The sequence below is a fragment of the Lineus longissimus genome, chromosome 14, assembly GCF_910592395.1.
Source record: "Lineus longissimus chromosome 14, tnLinLong1.2, whole genome shotgun sequence".
Classification (NCBI taxonomy): Eukaryota; Metazoa; Nemertea; class Pilidiophora; order Heteronemertea; family Lineidae; genus Lineus; species Lineus longissimus.
This window is the reverse complement of record NC_088321.1, coordinates 6,351,798-6,376,585: the sequence shown is the minus strand read 5'-3', so window position 1 is coordinate 6,376,585 and position 24,788 is coordinate 6,351,798. Positions and strand designations below refer to the sequence as shown.

At 40.5% G+C, this 24,788-nt stretch overlaps 1 protein-coding gene across 1 annotated transcript in view; it reads left to right on the top strand.

Moving 5' to 3' along the window:
• LOC135499218 (mitogen-activated protein kinase kinase kinase 2-like) overlaps positions 1-18,758 on the top strand; it is a 141,623-nt gene extending 122,865 nt beyond the window's left edge. Inside the window, exons 3-6 of the mRNA XM_064789881.1 lie at positions 14,155-14,369; positions 17,180-17,337; positions 18,242-18,382; positions 18,624-18,758. Coding sequence (XP_064645951.1) covers positions 14,180-14,369; positions 17,180-17,337; positions 18,242-18,382; positions 18,624-18,758 — 624 coding nt within the window. The 5' untranslated portion in view covers positions 14,155-14,179. The remainder of the gene's footprint in view (positions 1-14,154; positions 14,370-17,179; positions 17,338-18,241; positions 18,383-18,623) is intronic.
• Positions 18,759-24,788: the final 6,030 nt, after the last annotated feature.

Sequence of the window (24,788 nt, the reverse complement as noted above, 5' to 3'; positions counted from 1 at the left end):
TGAAAAGGAGGTCAAATCAAAAACCCGGAGGATATATGATGCACCTTTGCTAGAAGTATGGTGCTGCTCCCCAATTTCGAGTCATCCCCAATTTCGCGAAAACACGTTTTTTCCCGTTTTCTCGCGCGTCACTTCGTTTCCAGAGAAGAAATTTTCTGATTTTTGATTTTCATTTCGTTCCGCAAAGAAAGCGCCCAAAATGCGTCCTAAACAGGCAAGCAATTCTCTAATTACGTTCAAAACACTGGGTCAATACCTGGGATCATGCACTACACAGAAACACAACAATCAGTCGCGCATGCGCAATACCCGCGAAAATGGGGGAGCCGCTTCGGATTTGTTTTGGTCTGCATCGATCTTTCAGTGAGCGATTTCAAGATTAATTCACGCTTAAAACATCCACGCAGCACCCCAGATATTTCGTTATTGATCTCAAATTTCGTAATAAATAAGCTTTTGCGTGTATGAAATCGCTGGAAGCTAGTAAATCTGCACTTAGTGATAAGACCCGCGAAAACTGGCTCCTACATATTTTTTTCTAAATTTCCCGACTACTATTAAGGGAGATATTGCATATTTTCACTTTTAACGTTTGGCCCCCTGGTGGCCAAACCATGAAACGAATCAGACCAAAACTTGTGAAAAGTCAGTGAAACGAATCAGACCAAAACTTATGAAAACTCAGTGAAAAGTCAGTCCTGGGGGTTGTTTTCCAATTCAAAATAAAAGTGTAACCTCTTTAAATTAGTCTCACAGACTGAACCATAACACTCAACAGCCAACCGTGCCCACATGATGTGAGCCGTGAGCGAGTGGTGTACTACATTTTGAAAATTGTCTATCGTCTACAACATGTGACAGAACAGGATCTAGTGGACTTAATGATGAGGTACTATCAAATATGGTGTCCATCAAATGAATCATGATCGAGGGCCTGTTGAGTTATACTCTAAGCCTGCACAGCACAGTGTACAGACAGTACAGGATTGCCAACCAAAAACATGAGCATTGCTGCGTAAGGAAACTGCAGTGGAATTCATACTACGATGTCATAATGTGACTTTCAAAATAATTGTAAACAAACTTAAATGGTGAGATTTGTTGCAAAATTGCCAACCACAACAACTCAGGGACCGTCCCAAAATGGCCGACGGCGAATTCTCCGGTCGCTAGCGCAGTCCATAAACAAGCATCAATTTTACCAACTTTGGGTGCAAGCTTGGTCATAAAAGTTACAGAACTGTTAGAAATACATCTAAACAACATATACATACAGTTAAAAGTGCATAAAAATCCCGTTTCAACCTCCGGGCGCTACCTTTTTTTCTCCGCCACACGCCGGGCCCTACCGGTCGTTATTTAGTGCGACCGCCACCAGAGTGTTTATCACGATCTTTCGCCGTTTTAATTGCGCGTTTTAGGTAGATCAATCAATTATTACATGCATGCATTATATATCACCGAAATGATAATTGCGTAGGCTATTTGAAACTAAGTTCAGATATCATTTTCGATCTTTGAATTGAATTTAGGCGAGTGATTTTTGACATCCGGTCCACATATCAGGACTTGCAATATTCACGCGAGATCGCTTGCATCATCGGCACGTTTGAAAACCGAATTTCACAAATTCCACAAATATTTATCACATACCATATGTATCACCACAAAGGTAACTCTCTAGACTATTTGAAACCAAGTTCAGATACTTATTTTCACAAAAATTCGAAGCTATGCAAGCGATTTTTCAGTGGTAGAGATCGACGGAAACAAATTTCTCGCTCTAAAATGACATGAGACGAGCACCAACTTCCGCTAATTTGTGCACAAAATTTCCGGAATATCATAAAAAACTATTGATAAATCTGAATTATATAGACTCTTTTCAGTACCTAAACAAATTTCAGGTACATGGTCATGTTGATTAAAAGAGTATCAACCGATTGAACATGAGAAAGTTCACTCACCTTCATTGAAGCAGCGACTACCGCCATTTTTAAATGGTGGCATCTCTTCTATCGATCGGCCAATCAGCGGCACTGCTTGCAAAAAAGTTAAGCCACCGCCAAATTTGAAATCGACAAAATTCAGGCAATGTGCCTGCAGCGCCAACTGGCGGTGAAAACTATATTAATTCCATTAAAAGTAAAAAATGAAAAAATATTTAAAAATATTCAGCCACATTTGAAAACAATATTTGCTCTGTGGACCGAGGTAAAAAGGGAAAGAAATCTAAACGCGAAATGACCTCATTCTCTCAATACAGGTCGGATCGCGCCGATTTTTCGTTTTTTGAGTTCACCTTGGGCAACTCCTAATTTACACCGTCAACGAAGTGGCTAGGCCTTCCCGGTCAGAAATGTCCAATTTTGTTCACAGATGGGTCCCTAGATGGATGGATTGCAGGACGGACACCATTTGAACAGCTATACTACTAGCTCCGCTGACTTTGTCAGCTGAGCTAAAAAGATATCGCTGCATCGAGAAATAATACTCTTTACATGATGTGTACATGGGCATATACATGGATGCGGTATGTCACCACCTGCAGAGACCATGGAAACAAAAAATGGAATAACCACTTTGAATCAGACCAGCACTCACAACAGCATTAACAAAGACTGGCTCACTATTCAGAAATTCGTAAAGTACGTAAACACATAAAGTACTGTCAATTGTATAAATACTGCTGGGCAAAATTGAGGATGGGGAACATGTCTGAAAATTGCAAAGATTCATAACTGACATTCCTGATAGTCTTGACTTCTGAGGGTTACTCGGGTAGGCACCTGCCAGTGCAAAGAACCAGCGTTATACTGAAACTTCCTCAGCCACTGTCCAACTTGACTTGTTGTCTGTCAGATGTTACTGGTGATCGACTCTGATGCTGGAAAAAGAATACCGAGTACATGCAACTGCGCTGTTTGCTATGATCTTGAGTTTCATTCATTGAATACTACTAGTGGAATTGACTTGAGTGGTGTTATCGTTGGATTTGGATGAACTCTTCAGTGATTGGCTTAGCTGAATACTGATCAGCCACAATGTAAATGTCAGTAAGGATTACTATGATTCACACTTTTCATTGGTAACCTGAAAAACGCCGACCGACCGACCGACCGACCTACCGTCATATGCAGTATCCCTTTCGCTTCTCTATAGCACATGTATCTGTGTAGTGCCCAGCGCAATGGACGTGATGGAGTCCGACGTGAATGACAGCAGCATCTCCAGTCAATTATACCGGGAAAACGAGCCCACGCAGTAAGGAACTGATAACGATACTCTAAAGATATGCTTTGTCAACATGGTCGGTGGATATAAAAACATGATTTCGGCCTAATCTATGCACTGTAGTTTTTCTACTCGAGTGTCTCGACCGATGCAATGCATGAACTGCAACGCGCAACATGCATTTGTTGTCATTTGACCAGCGCACGTGCGCCTGTTTACAATTTCATTTCACATGACCTGCTATCGTGGATTGGATATATCACATTGACTTATGAGACCTGTGACTCAACTACGAACTCCTTGGGTTGGTGGGGCGGAAGGTCGGTCGGTCAGCGTTTTTCAGCAGGTCAGTCGGTCGGTCGGTCAGTCGGTCGGTCGGCGTTTTTCCGGTTACCCTTTTCATTGAGTAAAACAATCATCTACCACTTTAGCAGTAACACTGACAGAAATGCGTCCTCATTATCAGTATCACTAGTATGCCCTGTACTGAAAGTGAAAGAACATACGACAAAATTTGACTGTGTGGTACCACCAAGAGGTCCTAAGGTAATTGAGACCATCATGCTACACCAAGCTCACCTCAAGGTCGATATCCACAATCACTGTACCCACTATACTTTCCTCTGTACTAGAACATGGTAAATGCTCATCATAGGCGGAGGAAGTGCCAGGCTGAAAAAGCAATTGTGAACTAAAGCAAACAGTATGGAAAACAATCGTTCAACATAAATGTATGTATGTAGAGTAAACATGGCGTCTCGTCCAATAATCTCCATTGCAAGTATTTCCTATTGACATGTCCAGCCCATGTCATGAATATCACTGGTTACAATGCTGATTTTCAATGCTTGAACTTTTACATTGTGACCTTGAAATTAATGAAAATTGAAGAAGGCATTTTTTTGACAAAATCACTCTCCTTTTATTCAAGGAAAACATTTCTACTCATTTATACAGGAACATAGCAAGCCGGGTCAGGAGCTCCTTCAGCCACTTGCTTACCTTCTGTTCCGTTGAGATATTCGAAGAGGGATGAGGTCTGTGCTGTTCTTTGTCGCAGTCTTTACAAATAGCTGCAATAAATATTAGCATGAATGAACATGAGGTGCTCGATTGTAGTCATCACCATGGGTGCATAGCCTACATTGTAGGAAAGGCAATATCATGATATCAAGTGGTTTGTCGTCTGGTTGGAGCGACAAATTTGTTGACCCTCGCTGGGACTCAACCTCAGAGGCACATATGACACGAGCGATCGATTCTCCAGGTGTCCTCGAGAAAATAAATTATTTTAAAAGGCCCTTCATGACACATGCCTTTATTAGTAGCCCAAGTGCAAGTATAGTACCGGTAGCTAATGAGCTGATGAGCATTTCATAATCAGAGCTAGATGCTTACCAGAACCAACAGGCAAAAGAACTCTCCACTTCTCGAACACCATCCTGGATACGCTTGCTGAAATGCCACGATCTTTTTGTGGGCGTCTGGTGGAAGCGGCTTTGTGCAGAGGATGTTTACACATTCTTGACAGAATCCAGCAAAGGCCCAACTTGTAGCGGTGAACTGGGCATATCGTAGTGTCGAGATCTGGGGATTCAAAGTCGAACACTCCTGCTCGAAGCGCAATGAGCTGCCATTCGTACTCAACCACGTCACTGCATGCAATGCCCATGGTGCCAGCTTCAACATGTTCAACATGCCCATGCCTGCGCCTGCTGGATGACCGAACTTTTAGGTGGGTCAAATGCGCCTGAATATCTTTCCTGCAATGTTTCAGCCCAACTACACTAGTGTCCTTTGGATATTGGGTAAACGGACCACAATCTTCCCCACAGCTTATAGCGGAAAATCCGCATTTTAATGATATCTTTGGTTTTTTGGGCTCAGGCTCGCAGGTGTCAATGATATCAGGCCAGAGCCCTCTATTAAAACCTGTGTACATTACGTGTACATTGTTGTGCATAAGTTTTGGTAAAAAAAGTACCCATTGGACCAATCAATCTGCACAAAATTTTATATGTGTCAAGAAGAACCCTTTGCCAATAGCATAATAAAGTTTAAAAACATTCCAATACCGATTGCCTGAGAAAAAGAGATTTCCGTATACCATATCCATCAAAACGTCACTGGCGCATTGATATGGCCCTGTCAAAGTACAAATTCTAAACTGACCAGTGAGACCACATTTTCTTAAATATTTTATCAAAAAGCATATTTCTGTGATGGCCTGACTCTGTAGATAAAGAATTAACCAGAGATTGAGAATTAATTCCACTTTGGTCCATCCCAGCCATGTATTTACCACAACTTGACATTTTAATAAGCTCTATCAGCCATGCTTGCTTGTGTTGTGTGACCACCATGTAGTAAACTTGCGGGATGAATTCCATACTGGCCGTGGTGTTGCCCTGAATCACGCATTCGTGAAGGCCTGCGGTATGGGGTGGCGGTGCCCTGGTACGCAATCACCAGTAGTCCTGAGCACCTGTTGCTGCTTACGTATATTCTTCCCAGATGTTAGGAGGATTATTTAGACAGGAATAAACCAGAAGAGACCAGAGGGAATCTTCCAAATCCATCATGGAATGCAGTGCAAAATACAATGAAATGGCCAGGGCCATTGTGCTCACCTCATGTGGAGGAAAGATGGACAAAGAGCATGGTCTTGTGTCATGTAGTGTTAGGTTTGATGTAGGTCCAAGCAATTACAATTTCCCCAAAATGGCCAATTTACAGTACATTCGACCTCTGTGACCTTGAAAAGTAGGTCAAATCAAAGAAGACCCGGGTGACACATTGAATGGTTGTTAGAATTAGATGTACCTATGATATAAAATTGGTGCCAATCGGGCAAGTCATTACTAGGAATAATGGCATTTTGAAGAATTTAGGATTTGGCCCCCTCCCTGGAGGCAAAACGGCAAATCAGATCGCACCAAACTTCGGTACCTGAGATCACCTGACCAAGGGGTACATGTGTACTTAATTTGTGATCAATAGTCATTGCAGTTAAGAAACGTGCCATAGTTACGGCCTGACGGCGAATTTACGCCATTTGACCTCTGTGACCTTGACAAGAAGGTCAAATTAAAAACCTGTGTGACATATACTGTATGGTGGTTAGATGTACCCATGATATCAAATTGGTGGCAATCGGGCAAGAAGTTAAGGAATAATCACATTTTTAAGGTTTTTGGATTTTGCCCCCTGGTGGTCAAGTGGTGAATCGTATTGGACCAAACTTTGGTCCCTGAGATCACCTGACTAAGGGGTAAATGTGTACCAAATTTGGTATCAATAGTCATTGCAGTTTAGAAACGTGCCATCGTTACATCCTAACGGCTAATTTACACCATTTGACCTCTGTGACCTTGAAAAGGAGGTCAAATCAAAAACCCGGAGGATATATGATGCACCTTTGCTAGAAGTACCTACCATATTTTTTTCAAAATTTCCCGACTACTATTAAGGGAGATATTGCATATTTTCACTTTTAACGTTTGGCCCCCTGGTGGCCAAACCATGAAACGAATCGGACCGAAACTTGGTCTCCCAGGTGTCATTACATAAGGGTACATGTGTACCAAGTTTCAACTCAATAGCTCTAACAGTTACGAAACGTGCCCTGCTAACGGACGACGGACGACGACGACGACGACGACGGACGACGGACGACGGACGCCACGGTATGGGATAAGCTCACCTCTGCTAAGAGGTGAGCTAAAAAGCAGCAAACACCTCGCAATGTACATGCAATCACAAACTCATCTTAAGAGCGGCCAAAGATTTTATTTCTCTGTAACTGAAAATAGGGTCCCATATTGATCTCCTGTGGAAGTGACGTTGCCCAACACCCTGCAAAGGGTGAGGTATACCCCGTGGAAGTAGGCTATCTTTTAACTTTTTTATGATAACGTACCCAAAACGTGTGCTCTTCCGCAAAAGGGGGTGAAATCTATGATAAAACAAATATGTCCAAAAATTGGCCATTATGTCCCCTTTCCAATGATACCAAGCAAAGAGGATTTCTTTGTCCAGAAATATTTTTTTTTTAAATAAAGACTTTTGTCATTTTCATCAAAACTGTGCATTTTTTCTAAAGGTTAATGCATAGAAAAAAATAGGATGAGTTAATACCCCCCATTCCTGACCAGTGTGATTTTTCGCCGAATGGCTTTGCCCAGCCTTCATCCTACCCCAAGAACAGTCCATGGTAGGAATTTGAGCCAGAACTGTTGACCCCCCCCCCCCCACTTTATCACTTTTTGCAGATATTGCCTGGTTGTACCGTGGACTCACACTAAAAGGGTTTGTGAGGGGAAAATATTGTGTTTTTAAAAACAAGAAAGAAACACTCAGCCTGTAAAATCGTTCGAGGACAAATTCATCATGGTGCTGGTTCCTTACCGTCGGGACTTAAACGCATATCGAAGATACTATCAGGTGTCATAATTTTAGCTAGGATGAGCAGTCCCTATGCATAGTCAATGACAAGGATTGCCTCGACACTGATAACATCCCAGTTATAGCAACACAATGCTTCAGTAGGCTATTTGCCCCAAACAGACTTCCCCGATGGTGGAGACCCTAATTGATCGACACTCTTCGCTCCGCTCGGCTTGTGACAGTAGCCCGTAAAACCTCAGGAGGAGCGCGAATAAGAGTGCACATTAATCTGTGCTCGTTGCGGCATCGGGCTGCTTGTACTCTGCTACGCGACGAATGCCCTCCCGTGGACAGCGCGGACGGATAGCGCCGAATTTTTGAGCGCTTACGCGAAGCGCGGAAAAAAAGCACAATACCACGGGAGGGCATTTGTTGCGGGCGTCGAATGATGCACCTTTTAACGCCCCGGGACCCTCGGACTTTGGGCCTCGGACTTTGGGCGTTGAAAGGGACATTATACCTACTACTTATGTAAGCCTCACATCACAGCTTTATATAATGTACACCATTCCCAAAGTAAAATATTTGGAGAACATTTCAAAGACCGCCAATGAAAAGAAAATCGTATAATAGCAGTGTCGAGTTAGACCATTTACGTCGTTAGTTGTTGGACTAATCATGAACTATTTAACTTTGACCTATGTGGCCTTTGTAAAAAAAGGTCACACCACACACTTATGTGATATATGATGCATCCTCAGCATATACACACTTGCCATACACAATTCAGTGAAATTCTGTTGAGTCGAGCAAATGCAATTATTTTTAGCAAACGCCTCCTAGTCATGCTAGTGTTGAAACTGTGAATAGGATCAGGCCGATTTTCAATAGCCTGCTGATATGCTATAATTCTTTCCTTAAATTTGAAGATGATAGGTTTTTCATTTACTGCATATCAAAAGAAAATCTTGAGACAGGCTCCAGCGTTTACCTCGTCAGTTAGACAATATCATTATCTAAAATGCACCAAACATTTTATATAACACATGCAGTTTGCCCCATCCATTCCAAAGATCGCCATTCATATCTGTGACAACTGGATTACCTAATCAGGCTAACAACTGGCTTGTTAGAGCCAGGTGATGGATTCACCACAAGCTGTGATGTAGATCAGACTATTGTCCTACTTGGGAAGACAAATATCTGTTTATCCTATTAAAATTAATTTCTACGTCTGTTTTTCATTGACACTTTCAATGTGAATTCATACCTTTGCCCATGAAAAATTTAATTATTGATACTATGCGTGAAGTAAGAAAACTAAAATCCAAAAATAACAAGTCCACAAATAGTCCAATTTAGATTTTATAGACAATTTAGGCAAATTTATAAAACTTTAATTAATATTTTTTTCAAAATTCGATTATTTTTACAGAAAGTTGTACCAAATGCATCAATTTATACTATACTTATACTATCATAATGTATTTGTAATTCAAAGCTACGACATACCGTATAATAAGATCAGGTAATACAGACAATTTTTTTGTAAGAACTCCAAAATCAGCCTGATATATGTCAGTCAACCCGCCGCCTGACTTCACTTAGAAACAAAACTTCGGCTGTTACATAACATGCAAACAAAACAATTTACTCTATCTCTGGACTGAGTGCTTCAATTTTGATCAAACTTGATTTAATGCTGAGCTTTAAATCCATTTTCTTTGGTTTTGTACATGTCATGCAATCAATAAAGCAGGAATATTGGTGCTCCATCATCATCTTGCTCTAAGTGTGCTTTTGAAGATGGCTGCTAACATATCTGAGTTGTGACCTCATGACGATGTTACACCAGCTAAACCTCTAGTGGTTAGTGTTAATGAATTTTCTAAAATCAATGAAATGATCGTAGAGAGGCAACTGTTCCTCTTTGTATTGATCAAGGGTAATATTTTGGCGAAAAAGAACTTTAAATACCCATTGTTAATATAAAAATAATGACGTAAATGCTTTAACATATTCCAATTTGCTGTGATTAAGTCAACATCCCCTGTTGCAGATCTGTTGGGTTTAACCGAAAAAAATCGTTTTCAACAGATCTGTCACACTCAATGCCAGCATCATGTGTATGCAACACCAATTTTGTGTCGCGTTCATATTCGTAGTTATTGTAACAGATAGGTGAACAGAGTGGTATGTCATTGAAAGACGCAAGATAATGTCAACACCATGATAAGCAGGATGTTAACCTGATGAACAACAATTTTAGGTGTTTAGGTTAACATAATGTTAACATATCTGTTACACTGACACATAACACAGTGTGTAAGCTGAGTTGTGAACTCACCCATGCATTTGATCGACCACACCGATAACACCGTGAAATCGAGGAATATGATAATAAAAACAGATAAATGAGGAATGTCATATTGTTTCAGAGAATTGGTTCAGTGAGGTTGTTACCTCTGCAATTAATACTCTACTCATAGTTGGCTGGGAAATACTGACAGTATCAACAGTAATATGTCAGAATGATCCGCAAGCGTAAAAATTGTTGAACCTAAGAGTCGCGAGCAACTTCAACAGCGTACGTAATTCCTCCTAGTTTCCGATTCGAGGTCACCCCTTAAAGAAGAATGTTTGCCGATAATATCGTGTTATACTGGGGCCAGGTGTTTCATTCAAGTTTCCCGCCAATGACGTCCACGTGTGTCACGAATTTGTCGCAGTGTCACAATTTTGATCAGTAAGACACTTAATTAAAGCAAACGAAATTAATCCGAGAGTGTTTTTTAGGGTAATCTTTAGTAATCTTATTCATTGAATTCAGTGGATGGACTGAAGAAAATCAGACTGGAACTCAGTCCCAATTAAAAATTTCGCGCCAAGCCCGGGGATTTCCTGTCAACATGCCGTCATTCACCCCTATTAGGCCTCAGTTATCGCCACCTTTCAGGTGGTTTTGCTTTAAATCCTGAGTTGAAATCATCTCTTCCCTCATACAATCCCATAATTAAGTCCTAGTGAGTAATATTATCAGTGCAGTGCCCTAGTAAGCGCGCAGCGCCTTTAGGTTGGGGGGGGAACCCCCAAACCCCCTGGTTGGGAACCTACTATAGTTCCTTCCGCCAATTTTTTATTTTGATAGACAGTTTTCTCCGTGTATCATTTTAGCAGTAATTCAACTCTATCATCATAATAGCCGGCAAAGAAATGGAAAATGCCCCCCCCCCCCTCCCAAAAAGGTGTCCGGACTATCGTAGTCTGGCACTCTGGCAGATTCTAATGTAAAGTGCAATTGAACTCGCGCAACTGTCGACATGGAGAGCCCCCCCCCCCCAACCCCCGTCCTTCTGACATGTTTTAGCCAGTGCATTGGGGGGGGAGGCCCTCAAACCCCCTATGGGCCTCTCAATAAGTCCTTACGAGCTGCTTACCCCGGGGCGCTCGAGTGGAACCCCCAAGCCTTCATGATAGTGCAGTCCTTTGACACGTTTAACCCAGAGCGAGGAAGAGGTATTCCTTTGATGGTACCCTAACTCCAACCCTCAACCATCATTACCCTTCCTTTTCACTGACATGACATTGGTAAGACTGCCAAGAGGTCGTACTGGTGGCTTCCTTGAGACAATTGCTTGTGGTTGTACCTGGGCAACCAATTCAAGGGGTCAGGGATCAGGTTTTTCCCCCACCAACATGTTGCCGAATGGTTAATGCATAAAAAATTTGATTGGAAAGGGTTTTTGCAGGCCAAGAGACTTGAAGACACTTGACTCTTGAGGAACACCAGACTGAAGAACAAAGAACCTGAGGAACATAGAACCCTCTTCATACCTGGGAGCATAAAGAGCCTGCTAGCAAATATTGATTATTATTTCGAAAAAAACAGAAGACTTGCAAAACCAATGGTACCCCATAAAAACATACATTCCTCCTTAAGGTGTCTTCGGATCCCACCACGGCCCATGTGGAATTCGTTCAAAAGGTTTATTGAAATCTCAAATAATTTTTTTTTTCTCGAAACGCCTGCCCGTCTTTTGCTTCATTAATTCGGGATTATATCCATTTTAAGCATCTTTTGGATAGTATTACTAAAGTCACAAAAATCAAAACACATTATGTCGGTGGGGGGTCGGTCGGTTCGAACCCCCCTGAAACTAAAGTTTGATTATTTTGATTAAAAAACAGTGTGAATATTCAGGCCAGAGTCCTCTATTAAAACATGTGTACATTACGTGTACATTGTTGTGCATAAGTTTTGGTGAAAAAAGTACTCATTGGACCAATTAATCTGCACAAAATTTTATATGTGTCAAGAAGAACCCTTTGCCAATAGCATGATAAAGTTTAAAAACATTCCAATACCGATTGCCTGAGAAAAAGAGATTTCCGTACACCATATCCATCAAAACGTCACTGGCGCATTGATATGGCCCTGTCAAAGTACAAGTTCTAAACTGACCAGTGAGACCACATTGTCTTAAATATATTATCAAAAAGCATATTTCTGTGATGGCCTGACTCTGTAGATTAAGAATCAACCACAGATTGAGAATTAATTCCACTTTGGTCCATCCCAGCCATTTACCACAACTTGACATTTTGATAACTTCCGGTCGTGGATGAATACATGTCTCTGCCCTTCATGTGGTTCTCTCTCGGAGCTCAGAAAAGTCAAGTTGCTTCATTCGCGCGTTTATCTCTTTTGGCGGCCATTTTAAGTCAAATTTAATCCATTTGAATCGAATCCATGGACTTGAGAAACGTTGATTACATTGGATACGTATGCACGTTAACCATAGTGTTTCTCTCTCGGAGCTCAGAATAGTCGAGTTGCTTCATTCGCGCGTTTATCTCTTTTGGCGGCCATTTTAAGTCAAATTTAAGCCATTTGAATCGAATCCATGGACTTGAGAAACATTGATTACATTGGATACGTATGCACGTTAACCATAGTTATTGCGCTTCGCAGAAAAGCCCGAGAGCACATGTTTTCCTGTTGATGACTGGTAACTCGGGTCAGTTCTCCAATCGATTCCGACGGCGAATGAGAGCTTATATTAATTTTTCAGCGTTTTTTTAGAGAGAAAACTTTTTCTACATTAATTCAAAATGGTTCCAGTCATATAAAGTGGGTATTCGTGACCCTAATGACCGCAAAACGTCATTTAACCATGGCTTCTAACGATAGAACGCGTAGTTTAACAACAGAGTAAAGACGGCGCTGCAATCAGGGTGACCAGCTGACAATAAACTTGGTATTCTTTCTGTGAGCACTCATTTCATATTCAAGACAGGGACACGATACATACCAAGACATCAAGACATACCAAGGAATACAAAGTGCCATGTTAAATGTAGAACATGCAATGAAAGCTAAAGGAATAGTCGCACTGTTGTGAATTACATAAGTTTCCATATTCGTGAAGGATATATTACGACTTATGACAGATATGTGATCATTGCGTGTTTCTTGCAATTTGGTGAGGTAGCAGATTTCTTTAACTCTAATTTGACAGGGACCCATCATCTACCACACTTAAAATGGCTTCACTTTGTGATATATTTTGCAAAACATGATACCTCTGGCAAATAGCTTTTCTCAAATGAAATAAATATGTGACCCGTCACAGCAAAAGTAGGCGCATGTCGCTCTGAGCTTGGCAGGTTGAGGCGGACTGTTTGTTCATTTCTCTGTTGTCTGCCTTTTGTGAAATATGAGCACATCAATTTCTTCCATTATCTCCTGGTGTCATTTAGGCTCATCTTCTGCGTGACAAGCGCCGGGTTTCGCTGTGACGGGTCACATATTCATTTGAGAAGCAATAATTATCAATTGAGCTCAGTTCATCCATGTAACCCTTAAGGACTTCATCTGCGATCAGCCTACATGACCTATAACTTATAATCTCACTTTATGTAATTATTGGAAAAAGGCGCGCCATAGACGTCACCATGAAGGCGACCATCTCTAAGCTTTGTCCACACTAGTTTTGTCACTTGGATATTGTAGCATTAAAAGGAAATGCACCAATCATCACATCTAGCTCCATGTGTAGTGCTTGATTCATAACCACAAAAGGAGGCTGTTCCAACAAGTGTTTTCCCCTGTTTACATACATGTAGCTGCTTTCTGGCCAAGTTATACATTTTCCCTAATTTTATATTGATGTTGGTAAATAACGATGCTTTTCAATTTCATCATGTCAATGTTATTTTTTCGTTGATCCTATTACTGATAAATAACTGACTGCGGCATCATTTTTCTTGCCTTTGTAAGAAACCTTCCTTTTTCACTTGATTTGTCTGATAAAACCATCAATTCTAAAGAATGTTTTCTCTCGCACCGACCTACCCATATTGTACTAGGACCTACACTCTATCTCACTCACATAATTTCTGTTTCTAAAGTAAATTCCAACTGTGTAAAATTTGACTTGGTAAAACTTTGTGAACCAACTTGCTAAGTGACCATCCCCTTTTATGTATGGTGTTAGAATTCACTTGAAGCAAAACTGTGTATCCTATCCACAGGAGCGTTGGCTGTGTTGTGTTGGAAATGGCCACGGGAAAACGTCCTTGGAGTGAGTTTGAAAGTTCGGTACAAGTGTTTTTTGCTGTTGGAGAAGGTAGGACCCCTAAAGTTGCTAAAAATGTTCCTGGTGATGTGAAAGATTTCCTCGCGAAGACCATCATTGTCAAGCCTGCACTTCGATCATCTGCCAAGGACCTTCTCAAAGATGAGTTGCGTAAGTAACTTTAACATGTTGAAACTTAGGTCGTCTCACACAGTAAGAGAAAGAGACATGATATAGACAAAGCGACTATGAGTCAGGAAAACTGTATATACAGGGATCATTTTTGTATCATTCAATTCCCTTTTGAGATGTCACTGCAGCGATTCCGTCATGGTGTGCTGAGGGATTTTCAGTGGAGCAAGAATGATGTATTTTCTGCAGAGAGATTGATTTTTCCTGAACCAGTATGTGTACAATATTTTTAATAGGCGTAATCGAGCTATGAAGTCATATTGAAAAATCAGCCACAGTCGCCATCGGCCCATGGTGTAAAATTAGGTCAGAATACACTTGCATTTTTTTTATGATACTTCTTTTTGCTGGCATTTATCCAAATAGCGAAAACGTTGGTACAAACACTGTCATATTAAAATAGGAAGAGGAAAGAGAGGCAGGAGAGAAAACAGAGGACTTGGGCTCGGTTTGCAGCCTATAATTGTGACATTATGATAAATATGGGAAATCCCCGAACAAGCAACCTCCTTCTCAGGGCAGGTCGTTCACGCCAAAACCGCACCGCGGGCCGCGACGGCGAAAATAAAACGACGCGCGTTTACCGCTGCGAAAATAAAATCTTAATCAATGGATTTGCAATAAAATGGCCACACCCAAAGACGCGCGGCAAAAAAATGACGCGTGGGCCTCGCAGATCAAAAGAAAACTTTTGTCGATTTATTCCTTTCCGTGACAAAAACAAATCGAATCCACATCAATTAATTCACATTAATCAAAAATTAAAATCCTTTGGTAGAATTCGGAATCCAAAATATATGGGAAAGGGCCGGAAAGGAGTAAAATATAAATAAAACTCCTGGGCTGCCTGAATAATTCCGAACACTTACAACTCCTTGGCCATTTACCACATTATTCCCGGAGTTGAAATTCAAGACGGCTAATGACCAATTTTGCAGTACACAACTTACTGTCGACAACCCACTGTTGGTCGAATCACAACAAACTACAAATACATCCATACATCGACCAAAAAGAAGATGCAGGATTTATGGCAAAATACTACGAAAATAAATGAAGCGAATAAAATATTTAGGTGTCGGTTTCAAAGTGTCCATACGTTCGTGTAAAAACGGCGTGTTTCTTTAAATCGGCCGGGCTTTGTCTACCAATCGAGTGAGTTTTTCAGGCAAAACATCTTTATTTAGCGAGGTAGAATTCGAACTACAGAGATTTGCCTGCTTTCAACCAAAATGTGTTGGGCGCAATGATTTAAAGGTACATTAAATTCCTTTGTCATGGTGGATTGCCTATCTGCTATAAATTTTGTTCCCTCCGGATACGGGGCGCGAACTTGGCAGAGCTCGAGAAATTTTTGACCTGATTCTTGGCCACCGAGCAGGATTTAGGTAGCATCAAAGGTGGCGATACTTCCTAGTAAAGAAAAAAAATTAAATGCACTAAAAATACTTTAGAAAGCTTCATTAGGACTCTAGCTGCCTCCATAAAAATCTCTCAGTAACATATGAGTGATTCCCTGTTGGTCACACCAAGTGCTGGTTCGACGACACGCTTAGTTACACGTGCATTTCGGGGTGTTGTCCATTCAGCAGACGAATAGACCGCTACCCAGGATTTTTTTTTCTCAAAAACATGACATTAAGCACCAAATATAAACCATAAGCTATCAAGAGAAACAGAACTACTGCAACTTTTATAAATGGTGTTAATTTACGTTTTTAATTAGCGCAATAAAAACTATACATAACTATTTTCTGCCTCTTTTGATTTTCCATTTGATTTCGGGCGTGATTCTTTTAACTAAACATTTAACACAAAACAAATAATTTGCATGCAAAAATAAATGAGCAATTATAATCTTAAATTCAAACGATTGTATTAAAGCTAATCAACCCTTACGTTGACATCAGGCTAACCGTCCATAGTAACCGGGACGCCAAACTAACAACAGAATAATAGGTGCGACTTCGAGGCAAAGTGAAGAAATGAGTTACACACACGAGAAATCGCAAGAGCATAAAGAATACCCTGGCAAAAGGCGCGAACCAAACTAGGCGCTATCTTTAATCAAGATAAGAAATTAAAATGTCTTTTTCGCCGTTATTGTTTCAGCGAAACAGACACGTCCGATGAATTTAATGAAACTGTGGAGTGAGACCTTAGTATAACGAAGTACGCAAATAAAATCTGGGATAGAATAACTTTTCTGGCTGATTATCTCATTTCGCCCAACACATTTTTTGGTTGATTATAGGAGGTACATCTTTGTTACTCTACCTCACTAAAGCTGTTCTGCATAATGAACTAACTCGATCGGTAGACATAGCAAGGCCAATTCAAAGGAACACACCGTTTTTATACCAACTATACGTTGGGGGATGGACACCTCTGGCCGATTGTGAAACCGATGAGTGAGACCTAATCAAGCGCCATAAGCGTGACCTTGGAAAACTCTATATCTACGCCAATACGTCACATGGTAGATCATGGCTCCAGGAAGCGCCTTACTAGTGCATCGTTCCACATGGAAAGGATCGACGTATGCAGAGCTAACCCGGGTCAAATAGAAGTGAACATCGGAAAACGTGATAATTCAGTCTTTTTTTCTTCTTTCTTTGTGAAATTGTTTGATGCAAACTACTGCTAGAATAGGAGGTGAATAGGGCAGCCAAAAGCTAGGAAATATTTCCCTCGACAATACCAAAAGTTATTTTGCTTCCTTGTCCGGTCTGCCTCTACGTTGATATTTTCGTTTACTTGTATTCATTAGCCTCTCATATTTATTACAGTCACAGCGTATAAAGGAAGCTTGTCGGATTATCAAAGGAGTAACAACGGTGGCCTCAGTAGAGGCGTATTCGGCAGAGTTCACTTATACCAACATGTCAGTACCGATGAACAGATCATGGTCAAAAAAACATATTTCCAACCAAATGAAACATGCGAGGTTAGTTCAAAGTCAGTTAATCACTTTGAGCCATATTGCGATTAGGATTATATGTAAAGTGAATGCAAGTGTATTTTGTCGTTAAAAGGAAAATTCGGCATGAACAGCTTTAGATCATGATATCAGAGTAACTACATTCCGCTTGCGCTACTGGGCAGCGAGACCACGCATTGATTTCTTAATTACTACTTTCAATCTGCGATAGACGCTGATTGGTCAATAAGGGATGTGCGCAAAGCCTGCTGGCCGGATATTCGAGACGTTACACAGCGGGTGATTTCAGGCGTTGTTACAAACAGATTTATTCCATAATCATTGATGAAAGTTGTTGGTTCACTCTAAAAGGTTATTTCAAAGAGCAGAGTATAGTAATAATAGTACACACATTTAACGTGGCCTTAATCCTTCAAACGAAATCCTGAAATTATCACAGGTTGCTGCGGCTGCCAATTTTTACCTCCCGATCATCATACGTTGTTTGTACTACAACTGATAGCAAACTTCTATCGTTAAACGAAACAAGTTTTATATGCATTGCTTCTAAGGATCCTACACCAACACTGGATGCAAATTAACATGATTAACACAATTTTATCAATAAACTTATCTTGTTCCAATTCAACCGAATACCAAATTACAATAAGGGGCATAAAATACTGCCAATAAGGTTCATACTGATAACAGGAATAACAGAACATGCTTGAATCATCGAGCGGACGTTACCGCAAGACGGGCAACAGGTTACAGTATCGAACGGTTGTCGGGCGCCGTTGATGACGTCACAACATGAACATATTTGAGCTTTACATTTGTGATCAACAATTAAAAACGGACGTATTTCCGCAAAGTTGTAAATCACATCATAGTATCACTTTAATTATTATAAACAAATTTCATTTTGCAGGAATATGAAAACTTGTTGGTTGAGTTGAAAATAATGCGCAAGCTGAGTCGATTCGACCATCCGAATATCATTCGATATTTATTTGAGCATATTGATATGGATTCCGGCACGTTTTACATTGGAATGGAATACATGACTGAGGTAAGATCCAATTATTGCAAACAATGGAATTAGTTATATACATGTATAAAGTCAGTCTCTAGTCCGTTTTGAACAGTGCCACATTCCCGAACCGATATACGAGTCTGGGTAGCTCATTTATTTGAAGGCAATAGTCAGCCTGGTGTGATGTGTTTTACTAATGATCTTCAAAATGTCCAAACACGTTGCGGATGAATTCAGCAACTACCATACACTTAACGATTGATTGATTGTTTGATAGGGATCTTTGGCGAGGAAGATAAAAGGAAACCCTCTTCCTAAAGATAACCTAAGAAACTACACGCATCAGATCCTCTGTGGCGTTAAGTTCCTCCATGAGATACACATAGTCCATCAGAATATCACACGTAAGTAGGCCAAAACATGATCAGGTTGATGATATATCAATCAGATCGTTCAATCTCCTTGACATCCCTTTGAATTCCTTAATCCGTGCACATGACCTATGGAGTTCCACGGTTTTAGAAGTACGAATCTTTAAACTCATTGCATACCCCATCAGTTTTACTTGTAAATGATTTGAACATGTCAAATTCATAGATTGCAGCTACAACCACTATACTCGCCAGAAAAAGACACCGAGTATTTGAAAAAAAATGATTTAATGAAAATTTGATGAAAACGATTCATTCTATATGTTTGTGTGACCATGTCCACTCGGAACTTTGAGTCGATTCTCTTAATAATCGACTCGGCTTGAACTTCAGTGCAAATCCGCCATTGGTGACGTCATTGGCGCCTAAAACTATATCTTTTGAGCTCGATTCGAAACACTTTTTCGAAAAGACTATTCAAACTTTAATATCAGCTGCACACATTATTTATCAACTTACTGAGCTACATGATATATGCGGTATATATCTTATCTCAATATAAACAGAAAACAACGCACAAAACGAAATGTAACACCATTTTAAGGAAAACTTTTTGGGCCATTCGCTCTGCCAGCTGCGCGACCTCGTCACAATCACCGTGTGCGTTTTAAATATGGCGGTATTTTTTAGAGGGAATACGTCGCCAAAACTCGTCCCCAGTAGTCCCTCCACTGAATTAGATTGCTTGATGTACATATTTTGAGTGTTGCTATTATGTTCACAGTTGACTCTGCTTTAAGAGAGACTAGGCATGATACCAGTCTCTCTTAAAGCACAGTCAACAGACATGTGGTTTCAGTATTAGGTCTTTCATTGCAGCAATGCAAAAATGTAACCAATTTTGGTTAGGTCCGTCATTTGTTATGGCCAAGTAGCTTTTAGAGTGACTCAACCACTCCCTGGATTACAGCAGCCGCCTCAGCGCCACCTTGCGGGGCCTAATGGTACTAGACTCAGTAGCTTTGCGCGATATGCACCATTCTGAGTAAACTCAATGAGGAAGTATGCTCATTAGCATAATCTATTCTTAGCTCCAGCTCGAGGTAATCGTGCGCAGTGTTTCTTCGGCCCAGATATATTGTGGTGGAAAACGTCTAGTACAAAGAACGTCTGGCTTGCATCAGACTAATAAGAGAAGAAGGTCTGGCTGCGCGAGACTACTATGATAAAAATGACCATTGCAGAGACTCTGTGATGTAGGCATATACTTTTTACAATTAAAAATGCTCTCAAAAGACGATAAGGAATGATTATTTACATGTATTAACATTTCCTGAACTATATACCTTCTAATTATCACTTTACATAAATAGGTCGCATGCTTTCCTTTCCTCGTGACAATATACAGCAAAATAGTTACAACCCCATAACATAATCGCGCTATAAGTCCATAATGAGATCACGGTGACCCGTTATAAATGTTTCGCCAGCTTCGCTATTTTGCCGCTACGTGGCGCATTGGGTCCTTGCGTCAAGTTCCAGTGGTGCAAGGCGGTGAGAATTGTTATCAAATGGACAAAGTCATAGTTTTCAACAGGTTCACAATGCCGGTGTCCCAGTGGAAAATGTCCCCAGTTGAAATTGTCCCCGGATACTAACAGCTAGAGATGAAAGTCTGGGGGTCTCCAAGTACTAGGTATGAAAGTCTGTCGGACATTGACCTCTAGTTGTTATATTTATATATATACTAGCATTGTACCCGTGGCGCAGGCAGGTTGAAATGGGCTATACCTTGAATAGATTGCATTGCAATGAAAATCTAATGTAATATCAAAGAAGCCATATCGAAGAGACAAATTAAACCAACCATTTGTCCACAGACTCGGACCTAGCTGTGGCGTGCTGTATCAGTTGGTCCGATAGAGATGATGAGGCAATGTGAATATACCTCGTTCCTTAGTCAGCAATATGCGCCTTTTTATACGGAGAAGAAGGAATACCCAGATAGGCCTTCACATGTCGGCCTCCAAATGGCTCGAACCCATTGCACTATCACTACTATGACTTTAAAATGCGTGCTCCTCCTACATGTAGCCAGGTCTCGGGCAAGGCACTTACTCGGCAGGCAAGCTAGACGTTCAGCACCGTGAGCAGCTCCTTGATAAGGCCATTTCAGGTTCAGCGCACCTCTTCAGATCAAGTATTGAAAGCTGTGGTGAGCACATAAACAGACCATGGTAACCTTCATTTGAAAATTCCTTCATAATTAAGGGCTAGCTCTGGCTAACACAGCACCCATAAACAATAGACCACCAATTTGACCCCAGCTCCTTACTGCGGGAAAACCCAAGTCCAGCAACCGAAAGTACCAAAAATACATTTTTGTTTACATTTGAACTGCACACATACGTTTGTTTACAATTTCTTTCCCCGCGAAATCTCGAACATCAGGTGACCTGCAATCGTGGATTGAAAAAAACATTAACCTTAGTTCAGCAGGTCAACAGGTACAGGCTGTTCCAATCATCCCCCTACAGCCAGCTGTTCAACAGGTAATGTTAGCCATCCCACAGGGAGTGCAGGTAATTGATTAAGCCTCTGCATAACTAAACAGCTATGACTTGGCTTCTGTGAGTGGTAAGGAGAATTGACAGTGTCCGATTAAAAATCCCTCATTACTGCTCCGCTGAAGTAAATTTCCGAAAATAAACATAACGTTGCATCAGGATAACATATCACCTGCAAACGTGCAAAATTTCGAGACGAAACACTACTCCCAAATGGCACTTTATCGAGCCGCCTTATAGTATTATGATATAGATATAATCATCTTTATTCATGTAAATTAAATTACAATACAATGTGCAAAAGTGGAAGTGCAACAAAAGTACAACAAGTGATGACAAAGAAATGAAAGACCCTCCCAATCCCTACATATAAGGCATAGACATTTACACAGGGCTACCCAGTACAGAGTACCCCATGAATTACATTCATATTATCGATATCTATCCCCGAAAGTGAGTCCCTATACATTAAAAAATCTCTGATAACAGCAGCAGTTTGCTGCAGTCTATAAAACTCAGCCTTTAAAGGTACCTTGAAAGTTAGAGGAACGTGGTTCATGGGTATATCTAACTCACTAGCCAAGTGTGAGAGTGTATTTGATACATTGGAGCCACTGCCATTCAAAGAAAGCGTACTCGCAAGATTAACATAGATATTGGAATTGTTTACAGCCTTACGATAAAAGTTTAAAAATCTGTTTTGTAACAATGTTTTTATTGAACAGGTATCTAATATTAGTGGCAAAAGGGCACAATGAGTCCGTGGGTGAAGTCTACATAATTTCCGCACCGCTTTTCTCCATGCTGTGTATAATACGCCTACTACTTTATTATTTAAATCCCACAGGACTGTACCATAGAGTGACATGCAATATGAGTAAAAAAGTTTGATTTTCGTTTCAAAATTGCAAAAATAAAACTTTGATATGAGGACATTTACCCGCCTATTGAAATCTGATACTGTTTTATGTATGTCTTGATTATTTACCCTCAGGCCAATTAAGTTTCCTAAATGGAGAGCAGTAGCTTCAGCAGTTACAGGAATACCCTGAAAAGTGATAACTATTGGTATAAGATTTCTACCACCTGGTTCCAGACAGAAATATAACAACAGACATTTCGCGGGATTGAATTTGATGCAATAATCATTTGAGTATAATATAGCAACTTGTAATTGTGTGTTCAGCGAGAATTTCGTGGGACATAATAAAATGATATCGTCTGCATAAGCAAAAGCTCCCACGAAAGTGGTGCCAACATAACATCCAAAACCTGAACCTATAGACCTCATAAGTAATTCGTCCAGATATATTGAGAAAAGGAAAGGTGACAATATACCTCCTTGTTTAACACTGTTTGAAACATTGAAATAATTGGAATTGTTATTTCCCCATCTAATTCGCATTTTCTGCTTCATGTAAAGGTAGGCAATTATCCTGGCCATAGTTGGACAAATTTTCTTCTTTAAAATCAACTTATTGTCCACTGAACAGGGACTAAAGTCCAATGTGGACACTGATTCCTTAGAAGTTAAAGTCCCTTTTTTCTGTGGGTGATATAGAAAGAAGAAGTGAACAAAATAACATATTTTCAATTTGACTGAGTGATTTATTTCGATAATGATTTACATCACGCCGTCTGGGAGGACTGGCTCGCCTAGTCACTTGATAATCGTGAGTCTCCGCATCCCCAGCATCATCTCTCCCCGAGGCATTGTCTTCAACTGGTTCGCCGATCCTCGAAACAACCCGATACCAGAGTATTCCTTTGTCACGCTGAAATAGGAAGACTAGATAATATACGGTATCCGATTCGTCAATGAACAGACACATGTAACTGAGCATGTTTTACTCCATGAAGTCGTCACTACTAACTCTAATTATAATATAGACGGCCCTCAATTATAATGTGATATATTGGAAATAATGTTAAGTGTACGTCTTAGAGACCACCATTCCTAGGTATTACTGTCCCATAGACTACCACACCTAGCAACTAATGTCTCATGAGACACCTATCCTTAGGTTGGACAGTCCATTGGACATTAGTAACCGCGTTCACAGTCCGGACATTCATAACTAGAGATAAGTGTCCAATGAACTTCTATTGCTAGCTACGAGAGTCCGATGGACATTGAATCCCGTGTTTAATATCCGGGGACATTAAATCCTAGGTATCAAGGTCCAAAGGACTCCTATTCCTAGAGTTAAAGGTCCGGACGATTGAACTCAGAAGATTTTAACCACTCTGTTTTTTTCCAAATCTAATTCATTAAAAAGGAGAACCTGGATAACTCAATCACATGCACTATAAAGTAAAATGCCTACCTTGTAGTTTTTAGCGGCAACACGCCGAAGAACTCGCTTCTGGTTTGCATTTGCTTCAGCGGGGTATTTTGAAAACGACAAATAACGAAAAACCTCCGCTGGAGAACTGATGTTTCTCGACCGTGTTGCGCGTGTCCTCTCCATTTCGAATGGCAGAGCATTGGCTAGGCTGAGCATTTCATAGCCACTTTTGATAGTACTTACGCAATAAAAATTGTTATTAAGATGACGAAATTGAAAAAAAGAGAGTCAATCATTGTATTGAGATACTAACCATTGTATTATATTACATTAATTAAAAAAGAAAATCGCCACGGCGCATTCGATCCACAAGACTCTCAACCATGAACCAGGCACTGTTCCACTGCGCCATGAGAGCCGACGGAAAATAACCCGATTTTTAGCCTACCTATTCCTAAAATTAAAGACCATGTCACATTACGCGACTATTTATATAAGGAATGGACATTCTATGCGTGGGACTTTATGCGTTGTTACTGCTGTAAAAGCGATCAATGTCCCTAGTGGCTAAAGTCCGCATGTCCCTATATAGGACCAGGGGTAGATGTCTGGTAAAGACTATTATCCTCAGGGGTCAGGAGGACCCCACTCGCTAGGGAACAAGGTCCTCCGGACCTTGCTACCAGGGGGACTTTATCCGCTTTCACACCGGCATGAATCACGATGCAGGCTTATATTCCAAAGAAAACCACCATTTGAAGTCATGGAGGTCACGTTGTGCTCTCTCTGTACAATAGCTCGAAATAAAACCCAAATCATTGCCCCAAAAATATACATCCAAGCTGCCTTAAATCTACAGATAAACAATGTGCATTTTCACCGGAACGATTAGTGCAATATTCAAAACGAGTTGATGTCATTCACGCAACATGATAAGATTGAAGACAACGCGGATTATACACTGTTGGGAAAAATGGTTGTCACCCCTGCGATGGCAGATATGATTTCATATCCATGTTTAATTTATTTTGATATGGTAAACATGTACAACTGGAAACTTTGCAGTTGTACACACATGGTATTAGCGGGTGTTTTTGGACCACAAACTAGCACATGTTTGCCATCAATTGCTTATTAATTGACATTTTATCTACGGAGGCTCATCAGGGACCTAAACTATGGAAAACATCTTTGTCATTGTTTCACTCTATTCTCT